Source organism: Coregonus clupeaformis, chromosome 24 (genome assembly GCF_020615455.1).
Source record: "Coregonus clupeaformis isolate EN_2021a chromosome 24, ASM2061545v1, whole genome shotgun sequence".
NCBI classification, from domain to species: domain Eukaryota; kingdom Metazoa; phylum Chordata; class Actinopteri; order Salmoniformes; family Salmonidae; genus Coregonus; species Coregonus clupeaformis.
The window spans coordinates 33196326-33213589 of NC_059215.1; the positions used below are offsets into that span (position 1 = coordinate 33196326).

Below are 17264 nucleotides of genomic sequence, written 5' to 3' on the forward strand. Positions count from 1 at the left end.
TGTAACCACACTCAAACTCATAGATAGAGTACTCAGTACCTATGCTGAACATTGGAGGCCTTTCTCAGGCCATTGCTTTCCATCTCCTCTGCCTCGCTCATCCTCCTCAGAAGTTCTCTCTTCTCTACCAGCAATTTTTCATTCTCCTCCATAACTGTCCTGATCCAGTCTTTCTCCTGCATACCATAAGGATGAGAGACAAAAGAGAGAGAGGGGTAGAGTCCTTCAAGGCTATCATCATTATTATTCCTATTACAGCAACTGCTCATGCCACATCTCAATGCCCTCTCAGACACAACAGACACCATGCCCTACAGATGGCACTCTTTCAACAAGGGCAGACAAGCCCATCTAGGGATGTTGAAAATTAACATAGAGCATCGGATGATTGTTACATCAATGTGTCAATGTGTTTGTACCTGTCCCTATTCATGAAACAAACCATGAAACCAATGAAATGACTGACAAATGGACAGACAGACTGACCTTGTGGGAGAGGCTGGAGGCCAGGGCCAGGTCGTTCTCCAGTTTCTGGATGGTGCGGTCTCTCTGGGCCGTGGCCTTCAGGAAGATCTGCTTGGCCTTCCTCAGCTTGGTCTTGTGCTGTGACTGTTTCTCATTGTACTTCCTGTATGTGGAACGGGGAGGTGGGAGAGATGTTGGAGCGTTCATGATGTGTCATTGATGTCTATATAGTTTAATTATAGTCTATAGTGTTTATGGTATTCATGGAGGAAGTCATCTTAATGTTTGTGTATGTGTACAGTAAGTCGCTGGAGAGGATGGTGGTGTGTGTGTGTGAACAAATGTGCTCATTACATATACCCTTTTCACACTATCGTGCACAAACGACCCGAACCAAACTGTGCTGGCTCTGATATTTCCTTTTCAGCACAGTTCCAGCAACTGTGGTTGGATGCGTAGCCAGGCCTGTTCAGTTTGGTTTGGCACAGTAGTGTGAAAATCCCTTTATAGGCTACTCGATGAACAGGGTCTGACCTGATGTGCGTGTCCAGCTGCGTGATGACCTGCTGGAGCTCCTCCTGGAGCCGGTCACTCTCCTGCTGACTGGCCACCAGCTCCTCTCCCAGCTGAAGACACGTCCTCTGGCTCTCTCTCTGCTGCATACCAGACCATGCATACCCAAAACATAACGTTCAATCTGTATTCCTATTACTAGGGTTGACCCCATGGAGTCGAATTGACGAATATCAAATTCTACAAATTATCTGATTCGAATAGTCGCGAAATTAAATTTTTAACATGAAGCTCAGTCTTTAAAAATACATACACTAATCAAAACATTAGCTTCATTAAAGTGTTGGCCAAATGGTTTCCACCTGTCTGGGCACAGAGACCCAGTAAGGGTGAATGAGGGCAGAGAGAAGTAACAGAGCTATGGGATTGGAAACTCGCTTCAGAGGTAGATCCTGTAGGTACTGCAGACCTGGGTTCAAATACTACTTGAGATCATTTCAAAAAACATTAGCTGGGCTTGAGTGAGCTTCCCTGTTGCCATGGAACCAATAGAGAAGTCCCAAAAGGGCAAACCCCACCCACCTGGCATTCTAGACATACTAAAGCAAACGCTCAACGTATTTGAAAAATATCAACTAGTATTTGAACCCACGTCTGGGCCCAGTATCTACTGACCTCCTCTCTGGCCTTGCCATGCTCGGCCTCCACCACGGCCAGGCGTGTCTCCAGCTGCTGTGTGAGGTGTCTGAGCTCGGAGTTGCTGCGTCCCAGCGACGCCTCCTTCCCCCTCAGAGAACGCACCTGCTGCTGCAGCTCCTCCTCCCTCTGCTCCAACAGCTTCCTGTTCAGGGGGGCGGCGATGTTGGGACATGAGATATAGCCATAGTGAGATCAGGTACTCGGTGTTAGGTGATGGTACTTTTAAAAGTGGCATCCTTTTTAAAATAAATTATTTCCATTGACCCCCTTTTTTTTTTTTTATGTTCACTGATATTCTTGCACTGACTCTACCCACACACTCACACATACTACACTGACACTCCAACACACAGATACACACTACATACGCTCACACACAGAAAAATATTCACACACACACTTTCACATATGCTACTGGTACTGTTTATTATCTATCCTGATTGTCTAGTCACTATTAGCCCTACCTACATGTACATATTACCTCAGTTACCTCATACCCCTACATATCGACTCGGTACCGGTACTCCTTGTATATAGCCTCGTTATTGTTATTTTATTGTGTTACTATCTCCTTTCTAATATTTTCTTACTTTTTAACTCTGCACTGTTGGGAAAGGGCTCATAAGTAACCATTTCACGGTAAAGTCTACACCTGTTGTATTCAGAGCATGTGACAAATACAATTTGATTGAGAATATGAGTCTCTTTTTCAATGTGAGCCCTGGAGGACTTTTCTTCTGTCCTACAGCTCACTCAATGATCTTTAAGGGCTACAGGGTAAAAGCAATATAGTAGTGAGTGAGAGAGAAAAGATCAAAAGTAGTGTATTTGGAAAGTGCGCTGGTGTGCCTCAGCAGACTATTATTCTCTGACTGTAGAGTACCACAGTATGAAACATAATACCCATAAAACCTAGCGGTCAAACAGGGAAATGGTTCCAACCGTTTTTCCACCATTCATTTTTTCCATAGAGGTTTTTATTATATTTTGGGTTGACGGTAGGTGAGGGCGGGAGTTCCTGTATAAACACAAACTCACTTCCTTGACAACAGCTCTGCGAAGCACAAGAAGTACAGTATGAATGCCCTGATTTCTGCAGAGGACATATCACCGTAAATTCTGCACGGCCAATGCAGACAGCGGATTGACCATGCAGCGCCTTTAAATCTCTCTAGGACAAGGTTCCTTTTACCAATATATTCGCCTGTATTTAGCCCCCAAAATGAAATGCTAATTAACTGCTAATGTGGCTATCATAAAGAACTCCAAATGCCACGATGATCTGGACGAAACTGCCAAATCGAGGCAAAGGTAAGAATCTCTGGATTAACTATCTAATGTTAGCTACATGTAGTATGAATAAATTGGCTACATTTCTTTAAATGGACAATTCTGTGAACTGTTTTGTGCAAGTTTTAAATTGGCACAATACATGATAGCAAAGGTGTCAGCTAGAGATGACGTGCAGGAGCTTGCAGGGATTTGTAGTTTTGCATGATGTCTACTTTGATGCTAATTATCATTTTCGAATCAGAGTAAATAGAGCAGAATATATTAATAAAAGAGTTACCTTGTCCGAGAGAGATTTACATGGTTATCAAAACGTCACGCCAGGGTAAGCCTACACAAACACAGCCCTTATTTTAAGTGTTTCTAAAATCCCCTAAAGGAAAAATTGATGGTGTTTGACTGCTAAGTTTTATTGGTATTATGACACCTCCACTGTGGGGCTCTATACCAACCCTCACTATCACACACACACACACTACGAGCTGGAAGAGGAACCAGGCTAAGTGAAAATTAGACTTATGTGGAAGTTACGAATCGCCCCTTGACAAGTGCGGGTCAATGGGATATTCAGCTATTCAATGCCTCTGCTTTCTTTACACTAGTAATCACCTCTGGAGCTGGTCCTCCTGCTGTCTGGCTCGGAGAGAGGAGAGGGTGTCGGACATGTCCCTACTGTCCCTCTCTAGCCGGCTGGTCTCCCCAGCCCGGGCCTCCTCCAGACGGAGCTGGTGGTGGGCACGCTTCAGCTGCTGCTGCAGCTCCAACACCTACAGAACACAGCCAGGCCACAGCAAGGGGTTCACTTACATGAAAGAATATACATACTTTTTTGGGGGGGGTCACAAAAATTGTATAGTTTAAAAAGTATAAATACTAGCAAAACACCTTAATGGAGGCAAACTAAGTTGAGTCAGGCTGCATATTATAACGTTAGATTGGTGTGTCTAGCTTAAACTGTTGAAGAGCAGGATGTGTTCTGGGAGGACAAATGTTTCTGTAAAGCATGATAAATCAAAAACCCTAATGCCATATTCCACTATCGCTAAGCAATCAATATGTTGGCTCAGAATTGAGTGAGAACTGAGGAACCTTCTTGTCTGCGGAGATGACGCGGGCTCTCTCTGCTTGGAGCTCCTCCTGCAGGCTGGCGTTGGTGTTGCGGCTCTGCCCGCTGCGGGCCAGCTCCAGTTCCAGCTCTCGGAGCCTGTGTTGCAGCCGCTCCGTCTCCGCAGCCTGCCCCGAGCCACTCTGCTCTGCCTGGGAAAGCTTTGCCTGTGCCTGCTTCAGCTCCGCACACACCTGGGAAAAGAAGTCCACATAACAAAAACTCCAAGCAACAAAATAACTTTGCAATGAAACTCCAAATGTAAGTGTCGTCAAGATAATTACCTCTCACACACACACGAACACACAATGATAATAAGTGGATGAGCAGGTGGATCTGGGAAGGGGTGATGTTGTAGATGTTTGTGTTCGTCTGTATGTTGTCGTTTGTATGTGTATGTTTTGTATTGCTAAAAAAAAAAAAAAAATATATATATATATATATATAAACTACCGTTCAAAAGTTTGGGGTCACTTAGAAATGTCCTTGTTTGTCCTTGTTTTCGAAAGAAAAGCAATTTCTTTGTCCATTAAAATAACATCAAATTGATCAGAAATACAGTGTAGACATTGTTAATGTTGTAAATCGCTATTGTAGCTGGAAACAGCTGATTTTTTATGGAATATCTACATAGGCCCATTATCAGCAACCATCAGTCCTGTGTTCCAATGGCACGTTGTGTTTGCTAATCCAAGTTTATCATTTTAAAAGGCTAATTGATCATTAGAAAACCCTTTTGCAATTATGTTAGCACAACTGAAAACTGTTGTGCTGATTAAAGAAGCAATAAAACTGTCCTTCTTGAGACTAGTTGAGTATGTGGAGCATCAGCAATTGTGGGTTCGATTACAGGATCAAAATGGCCAGAAACAAATAACTTTCTTCTGAAACTCGTCAGTCTATTCTTGTTCTGAGAAATGAAGGCTATTCCATGCGAGAAATTGCCAAGAAACTGAAGGTCTCGTACAACGCTGTGTACTACTTCCTTCACAGAACAGCGCAAACTGTCTCTAACCAGAATAGAAAGAGGAGTGGGAGGCCCGGTGCACAACTGAGCAAGAGGACAAATGCATTAGTGTCTAGTTTGAGAAACAGACGCCTCACAGGTACTCAACTGGCAGCTTCATTAAATAGTACCCGCAAAACACCAGTCTCAACGTCAACAGTGAAGAGGCGACTCCGGGATGCTGACCTTCTAGCCAGAGTTGCAAAGAAAAAGCCATATATCAGACTGGCCAATAAAAATAAAAGATTAAGATGGGCAAAAGAACACAGACACTGGACAGAGGAAGATTGGAAAAAAGTGTTATGGACAGACAAATCAAAGTTTGAGGTGTTCGGATCACAAAGAATAACATTTGTGAGACGCAGACCAAATGAAAAGATGCTGGAGGAGTGCTTGATGCCATTTGTCAAGCATGGTGGAGGCAATGTCATGGTCTGGGTGTGCTTTGATGGTGGTAAAGTGGGAGATTTGTACAGGGTAAAAGGGATCTTGAAGAAGGAAGGCTATCACTCCATTTTGCAACGCCATGCCATACCCTGTGGACGGCACTTGATCGGAGCCAATTTCCTCCTACAACAGGACAATTTCTATTAAAAATCATTTTTTCTAACCTTGTCAATGACTACATTTCCTATGCATTTTGCTATATTTCCTATTCAAACTCATTTCATATATGTTTTCATGGAAAACAAGGACATTTCTAAGTGACCCCAAACTTTTGAACGATAGTGTGTGTATATACAGTGGGGAGAACAAGTATTTGATACACTGCCGATTTTGCAGGTTTTCCTACTTACAAAGCATGTAGAAGTCTGTAATTTTATCATATGTACACTTCAACTGTGAGAGACGGAATCTAAAACAAAAATCCAGAAAATTGTATGATTTTTAAGTAATTAATTTGCATTTTATTGCATGACATAAGTATTTGATACATCAGAAAAGCAGAACTTAATATTTGGTACAGAAACCTTTGTTTGCAATTACAGAGATGATACGTTTCCTGTAGGTCTTGACCAGGTTTGCACACACTGCAGCAGGGATTTTGGCCCACTCCTCCATACAGACCTTCTCCAGATCTTTCAGGTTTCGGGGCTGTCGCTGGGCAATACGGACTTTCAGCTCCCTCCAAAGATTTTCTATTGGGTTCAGGTCTGGAGACTGGCTAGGCCACTCCAGGACCTTGAGATGCTTCTTACGGATCCACTCCTTAGTTGCCCTGGCTGTGTGTTTGGGGTCGTTGTCATGCTGGAAGACCCAGTCACGACCCATCTTCAATGATCTTACTGAGGGAAGGTGACCCATTCAGGTGTCACGATACATGGCCCCATCCATCCTCCCCTCAATACGGTGCAGTCGTCCAGTCCCCTTTGCAGAAAAGCATCCCCAAAGAATGATGTTTCCACCTCCATGCTTCACGGTTGGGATGGTGTTCTTGGGGCTGTACTCATCCTTCTTTTTCCTCCAAACACGGCGAGTGGAGTTTAGACCAAAAAGCTCTATTTTTGTCTCATCAGACCACATGACCTTCTCCCATTCCTCCTCTGGATCATCCAGATGGTCATTGGCAAACTTCAGACAGGCCTGGACATGCGCTGGCTTGAGCAGGGGGACCTTGCGTGCGCTGCAGGATTTTAATCCATGACGGTGTAGTGTGTTACTAATGGTTTTCTTTGAGACTGTGGTCCCAGCTCTCTTCAGGTCATTGACCAGGTCCTGCCGTGTAGTTCTGGGCTGATCCCTCACCTTCCTCATGATCATTGATGCCCCACGAGGTGAGATCTTGCATGGAGCCCCAGACCGAGAGTGATTGACCGTCATCTTGAACTTCTTCCATTTTCTAATAATTGCGCCAACAGTTGTTGCCTTCTCACCAAGCTGCTTGCCTATTGTCCTGTAGCCCATCCCAGCCTTGTGCAGGTCTACAATTTTATCCCTGATGTCCTTACACAGCTCTCTGGTCTTGGCCATTGTGGAGAGGTTGGAGTCTGTTTGATTGAGTGTGTGGACAGGTGTCTTTTATACAGGTAACGAGTTCAAACAGGTGCAGTTAATACAGGTAATGAGTGGAGAACAGGAGGGTTTCTTAAAGAAAAACTAACAGGTCTGTGAGAGCCGGAATTCTTACTGGCTGGTAGGTGATCAAATACTTATGTCATGCAATAAAATGCAAATTAATTACTTAAAAATCATACAATGTGATTTTCTGGATTTTTGTTTTAGATTCCGTCTCTCACAGTTGAAGTGTACCTATGATAAAAATTACAGACCTCTACATGCTTTGTAAGTAGGAAAACCTGCAAAAATCGGCAGTGTATCAAATACTTGTTCTCCCCACTGTATATACATACACACACACACACACACACACACACACACACACACACACACACACACACACACACACACACACACACACACACACACACACACACACACACACACACACACACACACACACACACACACACACACACACACACACTACCGGTCAAAAGTTTTAGAACACCTACTCATTCAAGGGTTTTCTTTATTTTTAGTATTTTCTACATTGTACAATAATAGTGAAGACATTAGAACTATGAAATAACACACAGTTTTCATGTAGTAACCAAAAGTGTTAAACAAATCAAAATATATTTTATATTTGAGATTCTTCAAATAGCCACCCTTTGCCTTGACAGCTTTGAACACTCTTGGCATTCTCTCAACCAGCTTCATGAGGTAGTCACCTGGAATGCATTTCAATTAACAGGTGTGCCTTCTTAAAAGTTAATTTGTGGAACGAGAAACGCCAATCCAGCAATACTTTAAGACATGAAGGACAGTCAATACGGAACATTTCAAGAACTTTTAAAGTTTCTACAAGTGCAGTCGCAAAAACCTCTCATGAGGACCGCCACAGGAATGGAAGACCCAGAGTTACCTCTGCTGCAGAAGCTAAGTTCATTAGAGTTACCAGCCTCAGAAATTGCAGCCCAAATAAATGCTTCAGAGTTCAAGTAACAGACACATCTCAACATCACCTGTTCAGAGGAGACTGTGTGAATCAGGCCTTCATGTTCGAACTGCTGCAAAGAAACCACTACTAAAGGACACCAATAAGAAGAGCCTTGCTTGGGCCAAGAAACACGAGCAATGGACATTAGACCGGTGGAAATTTGTCCTTTGGTCTGGAGTCCAAATTGGAGATTTCTGGTTCCAACCGCCGTGTCTTTGTGAGACGCAGTGTCGGTGAACAGATGATCTCTGCATGTGTAGTTCCCACCATAAAGCATGGAGGAGGAGGTGTTATGGTGTGGGGGTGCTTTTCTGGTGACACTGTCTGATTTATTTAGAATTCAAGGCACCCTTAACCAGCATGGCTACCACAGCATTCTGCAGCGATACGCCATCCCATCTGGTTTGGGCTTAGTGGGACTATCATTTGTTTTTCAACAGGACAATGACCCAACATACCTCCAGGCTGTGTAATGGCTATTTTACCAAGAAGGAGAGTGATGGAGTGTTGCATAAGATGACCTGGCCTCCACAATCCCCCGACCTCAACCAAATTGAGATGGTTTGGGATGATTCGGACCGCAGAGTAAAGGAAAAGCAGCCAACAAGTGCTCAGCATATGTGGGAACTCCTTCAAGACTGTTGGAAAAGCATTCCAGCTGAAGCTGGTTGAGAGAATGCCAAGAGTGTGCAAAGCTGTCATCAAGGCAAAGGGTGGCTTTTTGAAGAATCTCAAATATAATATTTTGATTTGTTTAACACTTTTTGGGTTACTACATGATTCCATATGTGTTATTTCATCATTTTGATGTCTTCACTATTATTCTACAATGTAGAAAATAGTACAAATAAAGAAAAACCCTTGAATGAGTAGGTGTTCTAAAACTTGACTGGTAGTGTATATACAGTGGGGAGAACAAGTATTTGATACACTGCCGATTTTGCAGGTTTTCCAACTTACAAAGCATGTAGAGGTCTGTAATTTTTATCATAGGTACACTTCAACTGTGAGAGACGGAATCTAAAACAAAAATCCAGAAAATCACATTGTATGATTTTTAAGTAATTAATTTGCATTTTATTGCATGACATAAGTATTTGATACATCAGAAAAGCAGAACTTAATATTTGGTACAGAAACCTTTGTTTGCAATTACAGAGATCATACGTTTCCTGCAGGTCTTGACCAGGTTTGCACACACTGCAGCAGGGATTTTGGCCTACTCCTCCATACAGACCTTCTCCAGATCCTTCAGGTTTCGGGGCTGTCGCTGGGCAATACGGACTTTCAGCTCCCTCCAAAGATTTTCTATTGGGTTCATGTCTGGAGACTGGCTAGGCCACTCCAGGACCTTGAGATGCTTCTTACGGAGCCACTCCTTAGTTGCCCTGGCTGTGTGTTTCGGGTCGTTGTCATGCTGGAAGACCCAGCCACGACCCATCTTCAATGCTCTTACTGAGGGAAGGAGGTTGTTGGCCAAGATCTCGCGATACATGGCCCCATCCATCCTCCCCTCAATACGGTGCAGTCGTCCTGTCAACTTTGCAGAAAATCATCCCCAAGGAATGATGTTTCCACCTCCATGCTTCACGGTTGGGATGGTGTTCTTGGGGATGTACTCATCCTTCTTCTTCCTCCAAACACGGCGAGTGGAGTTTAGACCAAAAAGCTCTATTTCTGTCTCATCAGACCACATGACCTTCTCCCATTCCTCCTCTGGATCATCCAGATGGTCATTGGCAAACTTCAGACGGGCCTGGACATGCGCTGGCTTGAGCAGGGGGACCTTGCGTGCGCTGCAGGATTTTAATCCATGACGGTGTAGTGTGCTACTAATGGTTTTCTTTGAGACTGTGGTCCCAGCTCTCTTCAGGTCATTGACCAGGTCCTGCCATGTAGTTCTGGGCTGATCCCTCACCTTCCTCATGTTCATTGATGCCCCAAGAGGTGAGCTCTTGCATGGAGCCCCAGACCGAGGTTGATTGACCGTCATCTTGAACTTCTTCCATTTTCTATTAATTGCGCCAACAGTTGTTGCCTTCTCACCAAGCTGCTTGCCTATTGTCCTGTAGCCCATCCCAGCCTTGTGCAGGTCTACAATTTTATCCCTGATGTCCTTACACAGCTCTCTGGTCTTGGCCATTGTGGAGAGGTTGGAGTCTGTTTGATTGAGTGTGTGGACAGGTGTCTTTTATACAGGTAACGAGTTCAAACAGGTGCAGTTAATACAGGTAATGAGTGGAGAACAGGAGGGCTTCTTAAAGAAAAACTAACAGGTCTGTGAGAGCCGGAATTCTTACTGGTTGGTAGGTGATCAAATACTTATGTCATGCAATAAAATGCAAATGAATTACTTAAAAATCATACAATGTGATTTTCTTGATTTTTGTTTTAGATTCTGTCTCTCACAGTTGAAGTGTACCTATGATAAAAATTACAGACCTCTCCATGCTTTGTAAGTAGGAAAAAATGCAAAATCAGCAGTGTATCAAATACTTGTTCTCCCCACTGTATATATTTTTAACAATACAAAACATACACATGCAAACAACATACACATGCAAACAACAACATACAGACGCACACAAACATATACACACACACACACACATATATATACATATATAAATAAAACAGTTAAGTGGATGACAAGATGATGGCAGGTATTCTAGGCTCGATGGTGGTACGATTTAACAGGCGAATCCTAACTTCCACTTAAGCACTTAAGTCTCAGTCCCATTGATATCAATGCATGACTAAGTGAAACTGTCAGTGAAAGTTAGGATTGGCTGTCAGTGAACATGTGGTTGTGTTAAGTGTACCTTGATTTTCTCCTGGTCCAGGAGGGCGTTGTGTCTCTTGAGGTCCAGGTTCTTCTCTCTCTCGTAGCGTAGCTCCCTCTCAGCCGAGGTGAACAGACTCTGTGCTCTCTGGATGTCCTGCTTCAGCTGCTTGCTCTCCTCAGCTTTCTGCCCCAGCACGGAGTCCTGGGACTGGGGAGGCATTGGGGAAGAGGGGGGTGGGGTGGGGGAACAGACACGCCACTGAATTGGAAGGGCTGGTTCACCTTTGGTAAACCATTCAAAAGGAGAATATCAGCCAATATATTTTTTAAAGTGCCACGTGAAACACTTTTTCCCTGGCTTTATATTTGTGTTTATATTAGGGACTAGATTGTGTGTTTCTTTGACTTGAGCGCATTAGGTGTGACAGTATTTTGATTGAGTAATATTGGCTTATCGTCGAGGGATAACGTTGAGTAATGTTGGCTTATCGTTGTTCAGTGGATTACGCGTGACAGTATTGATTGAGTTACACTGACAGGCCCTTGAGGGGACATTGGGTACTGACCTTAGTGCGGGCCTGGGCCTCGTTGACCTGGGCCTGCAGGGCCAGCTGGTGCTGAGTGGCCAGCTGCCGCTCCTCCTCCAGGATGGCGTGCAGACGACTCAGCTCACACTTCAGAGACGCCAGCTAGGAGGGGAGCGCAGAGTGCACGCACGCACACACACACACACACAATCTGTGATATGGAAGATACATAAACAATCTACTGATAATTGATGTATGTGGCAACACAATTTGATATTCATACATCCTTTGGCTTATCATAAATCAGATGTTTTTCTATTTAAGACCCTATGAAAGTCCCCATGTTAACCATGTGTTTCTATGTGAATGCTTATCCAGGTACCTGGTTGAGGCATTCATCTTTGGTCCTCTCTGCTAGCAGGAAGCTGTAGTCTGGTTCTGGGGTGTCCTGTCTGGACCTGGTGAGCCCTGCTGTCTCCTGCCGGGTCTGGGTGGAGAGTTGGAGTTGTTCCCTGAGCCGGAGTACCTCGATGCCCAGTCTCTCCTTCTCCCCTTCAGCCGTCAGCTTCTCCCGGACCCTCTCACTCAGCTGGGCCTGGAGGTCTGCGGCCCGCCTCCTCTCCTGCGCCATCTCATCCCTGAAATGTGGCATGGACAGTCAGACACGTGGGAACTGTGACCTGACTAGGATGCATGACTGTATGGCAACCTAACAGTACACAACCGCAAGGCCATACGAGGGAGTGTGATGACGGCAGATTGGGGGGAACGGCACAAGGAATCATAGGGACAGAGCTGCACTCTGTAGAGGACAATTACACCAACTGCTGCCGCAACAAGGCTTTTACCACATAAAAAAAGAAATCCTCTAGTCACAAAATGACTATGTAAAGAAAAGTCAGTCTAAAGTCTAGATCAGTGGTCAACAACCTTTTTCTGAGTCAAGATCACTTTCGCAGTCAAAAAGCAAGCCGAGATCTACCGCTCAGATTATTTATTTTTTAAACATGAAAAATGTAAGCCTATGCAACATTAATAAAAACTGTTCTGTAGGAATGACGTTTGTGCAGTAGGCCTAATACATTATCACAGCATATTGGCTAAATGCCTGGCCTGCTAATATTGTTATTCTCAGGCCATATTATATTTCAAAACTCAAGCTTTGACAACAAAACAGATCAGTTGTATAACTTGCGAGGCACAGCGGAGCATAAATTGAAAGAATATATATTTTTTTAATTGACCAAAGGGACACCGTCCTCCTACTGATAGTGAAACTCGAGTCGCATCGCATTATTTCTGCCTCATGCATGTTGTTCCTATGACCAGAGAAAGTTAAATATTCCTCGATATTAAAATATAACGAGCAGGCCTATCGATACACTTGGCTACTAATTCAGTGCAGCTGCAGCACGAGAGTCGGGAGAAGCGTGTTTTATGCTTTATAAAAACAGTGTTGACACTGCTGAATAAAAAAACGTAAACATGAAATCACTCATAAAAACAGCAGCTCTTTGCTGTATTCTTTGACAGTTTCTCTCTGGTATCAAACTTTGCTGTGGGGTCGTGGAAGCTGTACTAGGCACGGTGATTTGAGCTATCCGATTGGCCAGCGCAGTAGGCACTCTTGATTTAGCTACAGCTCTCCTGGTCCGCCGGGTAGGCGGAGTTTGTCCTTTCAGACAAATGAAATGGTTCAAAATGTGCCTAACCTGCGTGCAGGGCTTCTGAATCAAGTGCACCTTCCGCCAAAAGCAAAGTCGAATAAAAATAAAGGAGCGCAAGTCTTTATCGTTGGCTTTTCTACAGAAATGTTTGGTGATCGACTAGGAATGCCTAGAAGATCGACCGGTTGGTGACCACTGGTCTAGATAATGACCTCCGTGTGCAATGCTCTTCCTCCAAGCAGGAGAGCTCCAAAGTGAGCTGCTCCACTTTGGCCTCCAGCTCTGCCACCTGCGTCCTGCTCTCCCTCAGGTCCTCCTGGGTCTGGCTACTCTCGGTCTGGCTGCTGTCTGTCTGGCGCTCCCGGTCACTCTGGAGTCTGCTCTGAGCGCGCTCCAACTGGGCCACCTGCCGCGAGCACAAAGTGAATGAAAAACACTTTCACTTCCACTAGACATGTTGTCCATTCAGATCAATAGAAAATGATATTAGGTCAGTGCATTGTCTTCCGTTTGGTAGCTTCACTCCTACGCGACAATAGTCTCTTGATCAGTGCAGTCGAATACAATGAAGGATGGATTTGAAATGAATCACAAACTGAACCCTATTGCCCGATTCGCACTATAGGGCCGTCCCAAACTGTCCTTTGCTGGCTGAAACCGTACTTTGCTGGCCCAAACCGTACTTTGCTGGCCCAAACCGTACTTGTATATTTTCCTTTTCAGCACGGTTTCAGCATTTAACCAGGTCAGCCCAGTATATCGCGGCTTGGCCCTATAGTGTGAAGTTTATGTTTTTGATGAACATATAACAATGGTGTACAGACTGTATTCAGTGATGACCGATGGCAGGGGCAATTTGGTGAATTCAACTCACTTTCTCTTCCAAAATTCCCTTTTCCCCTTTAACTTGCATTAGGCTCTTGATGAGGGTTTTCCCTTGTTGACATTCAGTTTGCAGGCCCTGCAGCTCCAATCGCAACGTCCTCAGCTCCCTCTCATCTCTCTGCAGTGTCTTGGGGTGACAGACAATGACAGTATTATCATTAAACACAACTATAGCTGCTAAAGCTATATAACTACAGATAAAACTACAGCTACAAATACAGCTATAAAACCAAAGGACAAATAACTTGCTGTTGTGCATTTCCAAATGAATGAGGTAGGCTGTTGTAACATTTCCACATGATTTAGGTTAAATCCATGCGAGTTGTAATCAGGGGACAAAGTAGGCCCCTGACATATACAGTGAGGGAAAAAAGTATTTGATCCCCTGCTGATTTTGTACGTTTGCCCACTGACAAAGAAATGATCAGTCTATAATTTTAATGGTAGGTTTATTTGAACAGTGAGAGACAGAATAACAACAAAAAAATCCAGAAAAACGCATGTCAAAAATGTTATAAATTGATTTGCATTTTAATGAGGGAAATAAGCATTTGACCCCCTTTCAATCAGAAAGATTTCTGGCTCCCAGGTGTCTTTTATACAGGTTATACGCTCTTAAAGGGAGTGCTCCTAATCTCAGCTTGTTACCTGTATAAAAGACACCTGTCCACAGAAGCAATCTATCAATCAGATTCCAAACTCTCCACCATGGCCAAGACCAAAGAGCTCTCCAAGGATGTCAGGGACAAGATTGTAGACCTACACAAGGGTGGAATGGGCTACAAGACCATCGCCAAGCAGCTTGGTGAGAAGGAGACAACAGTTGGTGCGATTATTCGCAAATGGAAGAAACACAAAATAACTGTCAATCTCCCTCGGCCTGGCGCTCCATGCAAGATCTCACTTCGTGGAGTTGCAATGATCATGAGAACGGTGAGAAATCAGCCCAGAACTACACGGGAGGATCTTGTCAATGATCTCAAGGCAGCTGGGACCATAGTCACCAAGAAAACAATTGGTAACACACTACACCGTGAAGGACTGAAATCCTGCAGCGCCCGCAAGGTCCCCCAGCTCAAGAAAGCACATATACAGGGCCGTCTGAATTTTGCCAATGAACATCTGAATGATTCAGAGGAGAACTGGGTGAAAGTGTTGTGGTCAGATGAGACCAAAATCGAGCTCTTTGGCATCAACTCAACTCGCCGTGTTTGGAGGAGGAGGAATGCTGCATATGTCCCCAAGAACACCATCCCCACCGTCAAACATGGAGGTGGAAACATTATGCGTTGGGGGTGTTTTTCTGCTAAGGGGACAGGACAACTTCACCGCATCAAAGGGACGATGGACGGGGCCATGTACCGTCAAATCTTGGGTGAGAACCTCCTTCCCTCAGCCAGGGCATTGAAAATGGGTCGTGGGTGGGTATTCCAGCATGACAATGACCCAAAACACACGGCCAAGGCAACAAAGGAGTGCCTCAAGAAGAAGCACATTAAGGTCCTGGAGTGGCCTAGCCAGTCTCCAGACCTTAATCCCATAGAAGATCTGTGGAGGGAGCTGAAGGTTCGAGTTGCCAAACGTCAGCCTCGAAACCTTAATGACTTGGAGAAGATATGCAAAGAGGAGTGGAACAAAATCCCTCCTGAGATGTGTGCAAACCTGGTGGCCAACTACAAGAAACGTCTGACCTCTGTGATTGCCAACAAGGGTTTTGCCACCAAATACTAAGTCATGTTTTGCAGAGGGGTCAAATACTTATTTCCCTCATTAAAATGCAAATAAATGTATAACATTTCTGACATGCGTTTTTCTGGATTTTGTTGTTGTTATTCTGTCTCTCACTGTTCAAATAAACCTACCATTAAAATTATAGACTGATCATGTCTTTGTCAGTGGGCAAACGTACAAAATCAGCAGGGGATCAAATACTTGTTTCCCTCACTGTAGCTATTCAATGAAGAAGTCTGACCAATTCAACCATTGGAGGTTACCAATGGCGTGTATAAACCCTGGATGACTGACAGGGGGCGCATTATTGAAGCCACCGCACAGCCATCTTGGTACTCCTCCATTGTAAAAAATATTTTGGAAGCTATAGGAATGCATTTACGTCTACATTTTTGCCAAGTATATTACATTACAGACACCTTAATACATACTTTTAAATTATATTGTGTAAGCTAAACATAACCACTACAACAACAAAAATACTTAAATACATGTAATTTTGCCCTTGAAACATTTAATTGAAATACTGTAGAATTCCATTAATTCCTATGGAGGATTGCTCCTACTGGGGAGTGCCATAATGGCCGACCAGTGGCTTCAAAGCCTCTCAATGAGCAATACATAGCGTCAGCAATTCAGCAATCCAGAGTTTATATACATCCTTGGACTTCGCAAAACCCATTATTCTACCTAGCATGCCTTGCAGTGTACCTCTTTGTTCTTTTTGAGTGCAGCCTGGGCAGCGCCAAGGTCCACCTCCAGCTGTCTCCTCCAATCCTTCTCCTCGGTCAGACGAGCCTCCAGCAGAGCCACCCTCTCCTGGCTGCTGTCCCTCAACTAGGTAGGGGAGGCAGAAAAACATAATACAGTTGGTAAAAGTCCTTATTCACTGATGTCCTGTTTTGTGGTTAGAGGCAACTTGTAACTCAAGCACATCACCTGTTCTCAAAGTTCACAAATCACAAACCGTTAAGATGTACAATAGGTCACTGGCAATCAAAGAGCTCTAGGCGATGGCCAATCTGGGTGCCTCTGGGTGCCTGGGAAGAACTTATTTGGCCTGCTACATTGGTTTTAAATGACTACCATTAAATGGGTGCCTGACACTTTGAGAAAGTAGTTGGATGAGACAAAAGCATGGCACAGGCAAGTTAGCTTGTACATTTCCACTCTAAACTACCAGCACAACGTTTTCCTACCTGATGTAAGTACGTCTCAGTCTCTCTGCCTACGACACCTCCATCCTTCAGTACCTGGTCCTGAGCACATATCTTCTTCAGCTCTGCCTCTAGGCTTTTAATCTGTGAGTGGACGTTTAAAAGGAACACTTTATTATAATTTATAACCTCCTATTCATTATCTCCAGCACCATAACAGTGTCTAAATCTGTGAAAACTGATATTTTCTATGTTCTGTTAGCAAAAAGATAAGAAGAAAAGGTCTTGAGAAAATTACTCTTGATTATGTCATAAAATAAAAAATAAATGAAAGAATATACACTACCGGTCAAAAGTTTTAGAACACCTACTCATTCAAGGGTTTTTCTTTATTTTTACTATTTTTTACTTTGTAGAATAATAGTGAAGACAT

The 17264-nt window shown here is 43.9% G+C and overlaps 1 protein-coding gene across 2 annotated transcripts in view; it reads right to left on the reverse strand.

The window, feature by feature from the left end:
• ccdc30 (coiled-coil domain containing 30) overlaps positions 1-17264 on the reverse strand; it is a 40186-nt gene that overhangs the window by 4159 nt on the left and 18763 nt on the right. For both annotated transcript variants that reach the window (XM_045207148.1, XM_045207149.1), the window contains 13 exons: positions 16874-16975; positions 16386-16511; positions 13933-14070; positions 13271-13464; positions 11774-12029; positions 11431-11553; positions 10902-11072; positions 4057-4266; positions 3577-3734; positions 1654-1819; positions 1000-1121; positions 487-628; positions 40-176 (listed from right to left, as the gene is read on the reverse strand). In XM_045207148.1, coding sequence (XP_045063083.1) covers positions 40-176; positions 487-628; positions 1000-1121; positions 1654-1819; positions 3577-3734; positions 4057-4266; positions 10902-11072; positions 11431-11553; positions 11774-12029; positions 13271-13464; positions 13933-14070; positions 16386-16511; positions 16874-16975 — 2045 coding nt within the window. The remainder of the gene's footprint in view (positions 1-39; positions 177-486; positions 629-999; positions 1122-1653; positions 1820-3576; positions 3735-4056; positions 4267-10901; positions 11073-11430; positions 11554-11773; positions 12030-13270; positions 13465-13932; positions 14071-16385; positions 16512-16873; positions 16976-17264) is intronic.